This window comes from Aricia agestis, chromosome 18 (genome assembly GCF_905147365.1).
Source record: "Aricia agestis chromosome 18, ilAriAges1.1, whole genome shotgun sequence".
Taxonomy (NCBI): Eukaryota; Metazoa; Arthropoda; class Insecta; order Lepidoptera; family Lycaenidae; genus Aricia; species Aricia agestis.
In genome coordinates, this window is record NC_056423.1 from 10,692,273 (window position 1) to 10,704,472 (window position 12,200).

General features: G+C 37.4%; 1 protein-coding gene across 3 annotated transcripts in view; it reads right to left on the minus strand.

The window, feature by feature from the left end:
• LOC121736009 (fibroblast growth factor 10) overlaps window positions 1-12,200 on the minus strand; it is a 178,538-nt gene that overhangs the window by 28,484 nt on the left and 137,854 nt on the right. For all 3 annotated transcript variants that reach the window (XM_042127033.1, XM_042127031.1, XM_042127032.1), the window contains one exon: window positions 5,851-5,954. In XM_042127033.1, coding sequence (XP_041982967.1) covers window positions 5,851-5,954 — 104 coding nt within the window. The remainder of the gene's footprint in view (window positions 1-5,850; window positions 5,955-12,200) is intronic.

The window sequence follows — 12,200 nt, forward strand, 5'->3', positions numbered from 1 at the left end:
GATGTCGGGATGTCATGACATTACTTTTATTACTGGGCGTTATGACACTCGTAAAACCGGGAATTCGGTTCAGATAACATCTTACTAATTGTGCTGACATAATAATATTGTACGAACACATAGGGTGCACTCGTTTAAAGCGCTTATTCCACTAGTCCTATTTAGAAGTCCTAGCTAGGATCCTACATAGGAGACTAATTAGAAGCTTCTTATTCCACTTGTCCTAATTTAGTGACTAAATCAGTTGTCATTTTGGTCAGACGTCTTCTTAATGGCTCCAGTTCTATCAAAGCAACAAAAAATTGGTCTTCTCACAGGCTTAGTTGTTGGCTCTATGAAAATAAAAATAAATAAAAGGCGAAAAAGATGGTTGACAGAATTTTTGCTCCACAAAAAATTATGAATTATGAACTTTCTGAACTACTTGGAACCAGCAGACTTAAGAAATTACCTACGAATGGATTCCAGATCTTATAACATAATATAAATTGACTTTAATACAGATTTAGCAGTTCCCACTACAGATAAAAGGATGAAACCATCTGGCAACACTGATTTAGTCATTCAGGAGCCACATCTTTTACCGATTTAGGATCCTAGCTAGGATCCTAGCTTTCTAAATGTTATTCCACTTGAATAATTTTTTTAGGATCCTAGCTAGGACTTCGTAAATAGGACAAGTGGAATAAGCGCTTTAGTAGAGATCCGTTGACATGCATAAATGGTAATACTTTAGGCCTTAGGGTTGTTTTGCTGTGAAGATGTATGTGTGATTATGTAGAGGTGGTTACGTATGTAGAGTTTACTAAAGATGTCACGAATATTCGGCAACTATTCGGTTGTTTACTGTGAAGATGTATGTGTGATTATGTAGAGGTGGTTACGTATGTAGAGTTTACTAAAGATGTCACGAATATTCGGCAACTATTTGGTTGTTTACTGTGAAGATGTATGTGTGATTATGTAGAGGTGGTTACGTATGTAGAGTTTACTAAAGATGTCACGAATATTCGGCAACTATTCGGTTGTTTACTGTGAAGATGTATGTGTGATTATGTAGAGGTAATTACGTATGTAGAGTTTACTAAAGATGTCACGAATATTCGGCAACTATTCGGTTGTTTACTGTGAAGATGTATGTGTGATTATGTAGAGGTAATTACGTATGTAGAGTTTACTAAAGATGTCACGAATATTCGGCAACTATTCGGTTGTTTACTGTGAAGATGTATGTGTGATTATGTAGAGGTAATTACGTATGTAGAGTTTACTAAAGATGTCACGAATATTCGGCAACTATTCGGTTGTTTACTGTGAAGATGTATGTGTGATTATGTAGAGGTAATTACGTATGTAGAGTTTACTAAAGATGTCACGAATATTCGGCAACTATTCGGTATTCGGCCAATCCACTATTCGTGGCATCCCTAGAGTTTACTATGAAAGTAGCAGCACTGAAAAATGACTATGGGCTGAAAAGTTTGGTTTATTTGGATGCATTAATCTCGCGAAGTACTGGACTGATTTTTCTGTAATTTGGCACAAATATAGATCAGATATGGGAAAGAACTGTTTGATATTTGGATCTTTTGATTGCACCACATATAGCCTTAGCACGGCCACAAGTAGAAATGCGAAAGTATGGACAAACTGTGGAGATAAACTTAAGGTAGCGTTCCGATCTTTTTCGTTCCCAAAAATTCAATTAAAATGCCACTTTATGACAGACTATAGTCCTAAAAATTAAAATAATATCCTACTCTATGACATATACTATAGTCTGTCATAAAGTGGCATTTTAATTGAATTTTTGTCGATCGCGATTGGCCGCGGTAAAGATCGGAACGGCACCTTTAGTTTATGTGCGCAGTTTGTCCATACTTTCGCATTTCTACTGGTGGCCGTGCTAAGGCTAATAGTAATGTAGTAGAACATCGATTTCGTGCGATCTCCTCATTATGCTAGTGTTGTACATGCGATGTGTTACGACCGTGTTTACGACAGGACGCTGTCGCGCTGTCACGTTGATTGCTATTGAGCAGGCTACCGATAGTGATGGGAATATCGATATCTATTTAAAAATATCGATATATATCTTTTTTTTTATCATGGGGAAATGCTGTACGCATCCCCGGCAAATTGGGGATATTGGCCGGGGTATGTGGGACTCCTGTAGTGTACCCACTAAAACCCCATGGTGCTCTACTCATCGCTTAAGGCAGAGTTGCAGGTACGATAGAACCTACCGCAACATCGATATCTATCTAGGAATATCGATAACTATCTAAGAACATCGATATCTAAATTGTGATATTCTAGCTAAAACTCGACGGTGAACCGATTTGGCTCATTTTAGTCTTGAAATAGTGATGTCAATATCTATCTAAGAATACCAAATGAATATTGAATATCAATTTTTTTTAGTAAGATAGCTAAAACTCGACGGTGAACCGATTTGATTCATTTTAGTCTTAAAATATTCGCGAAAGTCCATGAAATGTTTTAGGACGGAAGTGATATGTAGTTCACAGGGTTACCTAGTCGATTACAATAATAATAATCGATATTTTATCATATCGATACGATGCGAATAAGGGTTGCGAATATCAGAAACCTAGCTTTGTTTTTGTACTTTTTACGGCAGAATATAACTAGTAGCGATAAAAGTTTTAGAGCATTTAAAGAATTTGTTTGCTCAAAAGAAAGTATAATATTATGAGAACTGATTTATTTTAAGATAAAGCTATATCGTAAAATTAAGCTATTTATTTAAAACAAAGTTAACTAGGTAATGTTTCTATAACAATTTTATTACAATGAAACTAAGAGAATTCGTTTGTAAGATCCAATAAAAACAGTATGAATGAACGTTATTTTCCTATAAACTGAATTAGAATAAACATTTTATACCGACGTATAAAAATTAAATCGCCAAGTACGAGCCGAACTCACGCACGAAGGGTTCCGTAGCATTTAGCGCGTTTTTTCTGTCACGCGTGTCACTGCCCGCGCGCGGTCCGCATTCAAGTTGTCCTTTGACCTATCCTATCATTTCATAGGGTTAAATCAAACCGCAACGCGTTACGGCCAGTCCACACGGTGCGTAGCGTCGTTGATGCATTTCTAAATGTGTATGGTTTTGACAGATTTGCAAAACGTCCAACGCTATTGAAATTTGTCAATTCAGTACAAAAATGACGCATCGCTGACGCAACGCACCGTGTGGGCATACGCGACGCGTAGATGCATTTCTAAATTTGACAGATTATTTACAATTGCGTGTGACGTCTCGCAAATCTGTCAAATTCATACAAATTTAGAAATGCATCTACGCGTCGCGTTGCGGCACGTTGCGGTCTGAATTGGGCCTTAGACGTTTTTCCTGGTCAACACGAGCGGGGCCAGGAGCATGTTGTTACCCGCACGCGGACCAGATCCGCACGAGGGTAACATCCGCATGACAAGAAAAACCCGCATGACAGAAAAATCATTGATATCAAAAAAGAAGAAAAAAGGTCGCGAGAATATGTAAGTATAATTATTTTATTTTTATTTTAGTATATTTTGTTATTATAACGGCAACCGCAATCAATAATAATAATTTGTGAACAATAATCTAGCTGTCGCGAATAAAATTTGCCGCGACAGACAGACAGACGGCCAGATAGCGAAGTCTATTTTTTACTATTTGCGCATGGAACCCTAAAAATAATTACAAGCTCTTATTCTTGACGATATCATCCAATTATGCGCAGTAACTAGTTGGATATTAGAAACGAGTTCCACGTTACTCGAACGTCGTAAAAATATTATCGAGATCGTAAAAAACAGTGCCACCCTAATTAAAACATCGTAAAAATTCCCGAATATTGGCCCACCGAAGTTGAGATGCAAATTTTTATGTCTTAATACCTGGTTCTGCATAAGTGGATACTTAAAAGGGTATCTTACAGTCGTTATAACATGCGTCCTCGTTTTATGGATATTGCACTTTTGATTACGTCATTAACTCATTACAACGCAAATTTGCTTTAAAGTCAATAAATGTAGCCCCATGCATGCATGCATGGTATTTCACCCCCGCACTCAGAGACGAATATTAATAACATAACTGTAATTAAATTAACATTTTGACATAAGCCCCATACATGAACTGTCAAACTCTTCATCAAATTTAAATTTTATCACCATTTAGTGCGGCAGTTGCAGACGTGGGAGAGCCATGCTTCGGCACTAATGGGCCGGCTTGACCGGAGAAATACCACGTGAGAACGTGGTGACCGGCGTGAAACAGCGCGAGGTTTTCTGTGAGTGAGTGAGTTTACCGGAGGCCCAATCCCTTAGCCCTTCCCTACCCTCCCCTATTACCCTATTCCCTCTTAAAAGGCTGGCTACGCACCTGCAGCTCTTCTGATACTGTGAGTGTCCAAGGGCGACGGAAGTTGCTTTACATCAGGTGACCCGTTTGCTCGTTTGCCCCCTTATTTCATAAAAAAAGTAAGGTCAGTTTGAAACTTATTATTCAGGACTTAACGCGACTTATTCTAGTAGTAATGCTACTACATACAAAAGTCGAATGGGTCGCGTTAAGTCCCGAATAGTAAGTTTCAAATTATAATGCAACGCGAAAGTTTAAAAGTTCATAGTAAGGTCAGTTCTCAGGGGTTGCATTTGAGCCAAACTGATATATTTACTGCAAACCAATAGGCAGACTTACCGCAAGCAGTTTTTGACTGCCTTTTTAAATTTGAGACGGTTAATTAAAAAAAAAGTCTCTACAGCCGAACATAATTTGTTCTACGCCTCTTCACATTGCAATTCCGAAGTTTACAGTACAAAATAGGGTAGTCTATAGCTTGTTTATATTTAAGTTTACAGTAAAATAAATTGACATGAACTAGAGTATCGATATCAGTGTTTCAACTTTCACCTCACTAAGATATTTTTGTACAGGTGAGATCGCAGGCGACAGTTGACTCTGCAGCGACGCAACGCGACACGTCACGGGCAGATTCTTTTTATGAAATCGTATGAGCTAAACCGCACTACGCGGCAGCGACGCTACACGACACAAAACGTCAGTGCTAACTGCTATGGAACTTGAAGTGTTGCGTGCCGCTCCGATGCAGCGTATAGTTGGTATAGTTTCGCTTATGGTAGCTTTCCGATCCGCGCAGCAAGCGACCGCCAGAAATTCAAATAAAATGCCACTTTATGAACGAGGCTAAAGGTTACATATTGCTCTACGCCACTACAAAGAACCGCGGCATGGGTCGCTAGACCAATGTCGGTAGAAAATTAAGCCTAACCTTTAGTTATTGTCGGTCGCGATCGCTTGCCTCGTTGAACTGTACCTTGACAGTCTTTATAACATGCGTCCTGGTTTTATGGATCACACTTTTGTAAACTACGCCTTGTGTCGCTTAGGGTGGGTTGCACCAGAGGCGTGGTTATAGCAGTTATGATCAAAGTTATGGTTATAGTTAAGGTTAACTTAACTTTGACCACAGAATTTCACAGATGTCTGTTGCGTTTATTTTTTTGTAAAGCTACAGTTAACGGGGTTGAGAGTATAAAAAATGAATTATCCGTAAAAATCTACAGGAAAATATTTGTTATAACAACACTGTGAGCCATAGTTACAATTTTTATTCCGTGGTTACAATAGTAATCGTTTTCACAGGTTTTTCGATAGGTTAATATAAGATTGAACGATTATGGATATCGTTAAATATGGCGTCCATTATTGACTTTAACCAAAGACTTGACATTTTGCGTTGCAGTTAAAGTTACAGTTATAGTAAGTTGGTGCAACCCACCCTTATTTAATATAAATAAGGGTGTACTTACATGTGCGTACTGGAACCCGCAGGCATCCATGCACAGGTAGAGGCAGGTGAACACCCCCTGGATCTTCAGGACGCCGACCGTGTGCGTCGCACGCTGAAGTATCGCTGCAACAAATAAGAAACATCAAAATAGGCTCAGCAATCACAAAAACGATGGATTGCACTCCAGGAGTACTGAGAGGAGTATAGGGAGGAGGAGGGTACTTCCTACAGTCTCACTGATTTTCGATCAGGTCACGTGTCCACGAGTTTCATTATCCATAATTTCATGATAATATTATAAACGCGAAATTGTGTCTGTCTGCCTATCTGTCTGTCGGTCAGTTACCTCCTCACACCCAAACCACTGAACCGATTTCGCTGAAATTTGGTATGGAGATACTTTGAGTCCCGGGAAAGGACATAGGATACTTTTTATCCCGGAAAAATGTACCGTTCCCACGCGATAAACGAATTTTGGCGCAACGGAGTTGCGGACGTCGTCGAGTATTATATAATTACGAGCTTTTGCCCGCGGCTTCGCTTGCATTAAGAAGTATTATTATATACAAAGTAACTCTATTTGAACCCCTTGGGGTTGGAATTTATCAAAATCCTTTCTTAGCGGATGCCTAGGTACGTCATAACATCTACCTGCATGCCAAATTTCAGCCCGATCCGTCCAGTGGTTTGGGCTGTGCGTTGATAGATCACTATGTCGATCAGTCAGTCAGTCACCTTTGAGTTTTATATATATAGATTAAGTAGGTTTATCTTTCTTTTCATTCTCAGTTTAGCCAGATATAATCCACGGAATACTTCATTTTGAATGAAATAAACGCAACAATAGCCTTAAACCGAGTTTAACCATACAATACTTAACCGAAACAGTTAAATTTGACGTTGCAAATCGGTACTACAGTTTGAAATAATCGCGACTTCTGCGACCTCAAATTCAACTCTATTACAACGGTATACAGCCTATATTTGACTAGCAAAGTAAATTTAGTTGTTACACTGGAGTTAGTAAAAATAAATCGTACGTATTGTTGCGATGACGTTTAGGAGTTATAAATATATTGTACGCTACCGTTATACAATAGGTGGCTCTATAAGGAAGTCTACTATCGCCACAATTGTGCCATTATGATCGTTGCGAGGTTCAATGTCATTTTATAGTTGCGATAAAGTATATATATACATATATATATATATATATATATATATATATATATATATATATATATATATATATATATATATATATATATATATATATATATATATATACAGGGTGTAACAAAAATAAGTGATAATACTTTAGGGTGTGTACGTGTTCTTTGTAGAGAGGTCACTGTGAAAGTAGCAGCGCTGAAATACCAAAAATATTTTTCACTTTTGTATGGGGAAACTCGTGACGCTCGGGCCCTTGCCCATACAAAAGTGAAAAAAAAAATTCGTCTTTCAGAGCTGCTACTTTCACAGTGAACTCTCTACAAGGTACACGTACACACCCTAAAGTATTATCACTTATTTTTGTTACACACTATATATATATAAGATAATGACACCCGCTACTCCGCTGAGCCAAAATTCGTTTATAGCGCGGGTAACGTACATTTTTAGGGATACAAAGTCTTCCATGTTCTTTTCCGGGACTCCGTACCGATTTCCAGCAAAATCGGTTCAGCGGTTTGGGCGTAAAAAGGATGAGACAGACAAACTTTCGCATTTATAATAATAGCAATGAATTAAGGATTTTATACTTTAGACTCAGACTTTACCAACAATTTGTATTCACCTGTAAATGCACATGCAACTAATGTCTGTATGTAATATGTTTGTGTGTAAACAAGGAAGTGGTATGACGAATGATGAGCTCGTATTGTTGCATCTCTGTGCATGGTGCGCGCCCGGGGCGGTCGCGGTGACCACGGTAGCCGAGAAATGCGGACAGTTTAGATCTGTCATAGATTCATATTTCATAGGCACATTGCGGAGTGCGGAGCTAATTTGGTCGGATAATGTCAATCCTGGCCGACAGATAGCCACTAAAATAAACTGGATCCAACCTAACAACGCATATCCACAACCTGCCTATGAATTTCTCTGATGGTGCAAACGGCGAGATGATTTACAAAACTAAAATATCTTATACATAAAATTATCGTGTCACAATGTTAGGCCGCGTACTCCGCCGAAACGGCTTTACTGATTTTAACCAAATTTTATATGCATATTCAGTGGGTCTGAGAATCGGCTACTGGGTACTTATTATATTTATAAGTGCATTTGTTGAATAAATAATAGTAAATTATTACAACTCGAAACTGACGACGACCATTGTTTGTGCGACGGGATAGCGATGGACGTTGCCACGGTGACATACCTATATTTAGTCACTTTATATGGCAAAGAAACGTTTGCCGGGACAGCTAGTTATATGTATAAGATCAAAGATGTCAAAATTTGTACACAATTTTCTGCTGCGCCTTTGACTATATAATATATATAGGTAAGACATGGCAACAAATGAAGTAAAACAAACTGTGAATAAAATAAATACGCACATGTTAATTGTAAATTTTTCAAATATTTTGCACAAACTTGTCAAGAAACAGATACTTAATCGAAAAAGTTGTTTACTGACATAAAATTCTTAATAGTTGACTGCTGAAAACAGAGATTGATTTCTAAATTATAGAATGAAAATGAAACTACATAATATTATTCCAAGACAGTTTTTTCTAAAATTGCAATAAAAAACACACAACAGACGTAGTAACTAGACACTAGTGACTAGTCACTAGACAATCCAAAAAAACATGGCTACCTAATGATAATGACTAACACCATGATACAATACTCAAAAAAACAGGACAGTCACAAATATGTCGACATGAGGCACCTCCTACACGCCTATCGACCCGATCCATCACTAGTGTTAATACTTATTAGGGAGCTGTGAATTGTGCAATTTGTCGATATCGATACGCCGCTGAGAGATAATGACTAGTGATGTGAGTGTTACTAATAGTGATGTGCTTAATAGTCTGTAATGACTAGTGATGTGCTCTTGTTACTTATAGTTCTTGTGAATAGTGATCTATACTTCCATACTAATATTATAAATGCGAAAGTGTGTCTGTCTGTCTGTCTTCTACTTCTTTACGCCCAAACCGCTGAAATGTATGGAGGTACCATCGAGGAAATTGATTCCTAGGCAGTTGACAGACCAATGCAACGTCATTTGGTTGGATCATGTCAATTTAATGTTAATACTTAATTGTGATTTGTCGGCTGGGTTGACATAATGCGATCAAATCACGTAGGTCCCCACTCTCCCTAGGTATCAACTTCTCTGGTAGTAAGTACTTTGAAGCTATGGAGCCTGGAGGCAAATTGGTCGTGAAGAGGTAACAGACAGACGAACTTTCACATACATATTAGTATGGATAGGGACAATTAGATCGACTTGATTTTGAGAATTAAAAAAAATACTGTTTTATTCGATTACTTATATTGAAAAATGCAGATAACATAAATATACTTACCTACTAAGTACTAATTGAAAAAAAATTGCACAGATTAACTAATGGTTGTCTATCACGCGAACCGCTCTTTTCCTTAATACCTATGAGATAAGGATCAATCTAGGATCATCCAGGTAAATTAACAATGAACGTAACAAGTGAGGACCACACACGGTTGACGTGTGACTTCCTGAGCTTGACTTTCCCGCCTCATTAAACTTTTTTTTAATTAGCTCGATCACGCTTGATACTAGTCATTTGCTCATCTTGACGTGAACTATGTAATTTTATATCTATGGTCGGGAACATAGGAATTTGCACTAGGTCTGTGCTTTATTTTTGAAGTGAAAATTTCTTTAGCTCCGTGAAATGTAATGGAATGGTTTAAAAATGTTAATGTCAGGAGTCAGAACATAATAATATGACTTGATCGAAAATTCGTAACAGCAGAGTAGATCGCTAGCGAGGCGAAACAGCTGAGACTTGAGATTAAGTAATATTCATGTCTCTTTTGCCCCATGGTAAAATGCATAGTCTGTCGTGCTGTTTCATTTTCTACCGGCACTTCCGGAGTGCAACCCATTTTTTATGTTAAAATGGCGCCAGGCTGTTAACTACTTAATAGATAATAAACTGTTTTAACTCTACCTAGAATAAATTAGATGTCAAAATAAACCGAGCCACTCGTAATTAATATTAAATCTCAAAATGGAAACCATGACAGCCATAAGTTCCGATATTATCTCAGCACTTGACGTCTTTAAGACGGAATTAAAATGATAAAGGTAAACAATAATTATAGAGAAAGTGGACTGACGAAACCGAGGCCTCGGTTGGCTGGAAAATATTTGAATAGCGAGAAAAATTAACAATGGACGCCATTGTAGAGGTATTAAAATAAATAAGACTGTGTCTATTACAAAGTACGCCGCTGTCAGTGCCAAAAACCCAAAAAAAATGAATTAAAAAAGAAATCGACGCCATCTTGATAAAGCATCCGAAGTGGTCGAAATTTGAAAAACTGTTCCACCAAATATCTACATGGATGAAAGTAGCTTGATCCTTGCAAATCCTTGCATCCTACAATTTTTATATACGTAAGTTTCTACTGATTTTGTAGAATTATATTATATACAATGTAAACAATCCTATTTATCTCTATTTATAATCTCGCCTATGAATGAAAGCCGTTTTCGATACCGTTACGATGTGACTTATAGATATCCTTTGTACTTTACCCAAAAAGCGTCCCATTAATTTAAATATTTTAAGCCCTATCAATAGCTGAACGGAATTTCTAAACAAATTGAACGTATTTGATAATTACGTTGACGGTATGCGACGGGTTCGGCCGCGGAAGAAATCTCGCCGGTCGAGATAAGCCTGATAGTACAGAAGCTGTTTATACACACCTGTCTTGATAAAAAAGTCACAATTAACTGTTAAGTAACAGTATCTATAACAGTATTATTGGATTAAAATACCTATTATATTGAAACCTGAAGTTGCAACATGGATAGATTTCAGTTATAAATTATATTATTTAAAAACAACGCGCAGTTTTAAAAAATAAAAGTAAAATATATAGAATAAAAATAAAAACATTCACTTCAAAGAAAATTCATAATACCAACCGAAACATAAAGATTTTCTAGATTTTAATGTATTAGAATAGCTTTTATTAGAAACGAAAAATTCGCGTTTCATTTTCCACGTGGTAAACGAACTTTATGGAAGCACGTGAGAGGTCATCGTTCGGCCTTGTTCGGCGATTTTCGCGCTGACGTCACACGCGTCAACGTGCGCGCCCGCACGTTCGCCTAGTATCAATGTTGGCCGAACGCGCTATATGAGTCATAGACTAAAGAGCAACTTTTTTTTTTGTCATATCAGTCATAGGCCTGTGACACGGATCATCAGTCACAAAATGACTAAGATGTCAAAAAAATTAAGACAGATTAGTTTAATTAAAAAATCTTTTAATGTATGTTGTCGAAATTTTATCTGATTGCAATATTTTTACAGCCTCTTACGTCTCAGACTGGAGTCCAAACTCCAAAGACTCGAACTGCGTATTAGCAGAAAATTATACATCATTGTTATCAACATTCGACGTATTTGCCTAGTATTTTAAATTTAATCAAATTGAACGTATTTGATAGTCATAGATTTAGAACAGTCATGCCCCGTTATAATAATAATAATATAATAATAATAATATCTATCGACGCTTCACACCACGTCAGTCTGGCCCTGTGGTAAGTACCTGAAGGACTTGTGTTACAGGTACCAGACAACGGATATATATTTAATACTTTTTATACTATACATATATTTAAGATTTTTATTATATGATACACATATTTAATACACATCCATGACCCAGGAACTTTGAAAAACTTTTTGTTCCGTCGGCGGGATTCGAACCCGCGACCCCCGGCTTGAGCTACCAACGCGCTCACCACTGAGCCACAGAGGTCGTCGAATAATGCTTCTAAAATAATATTTTAACTAGAGGACGCCAATTACGTTTCGCCAAAATTAGTTTTTATGGAGGGAACCGCACATTTCGCCGCAATAAAAATTAAAAACTATTTTACCCGGGACTCAAATTATCTCCATACCAAATTTCAGCAAAATCAGTTCAGCGGTTTGAGCGTGAAGAGGTAACAGACAGACACACTTTCGCATTTATAATATTATTAGTATGGATGATAAGTTATTTTAGAAGCCTTTCTCCTAGATGTAGTTAATTTAGTAAGGAAAGCTAGCAGGGCCCACTCTGGTAGATAGATATTGGTATCTTCCTGTAACATTCTAACTAATAATAATTACTCTC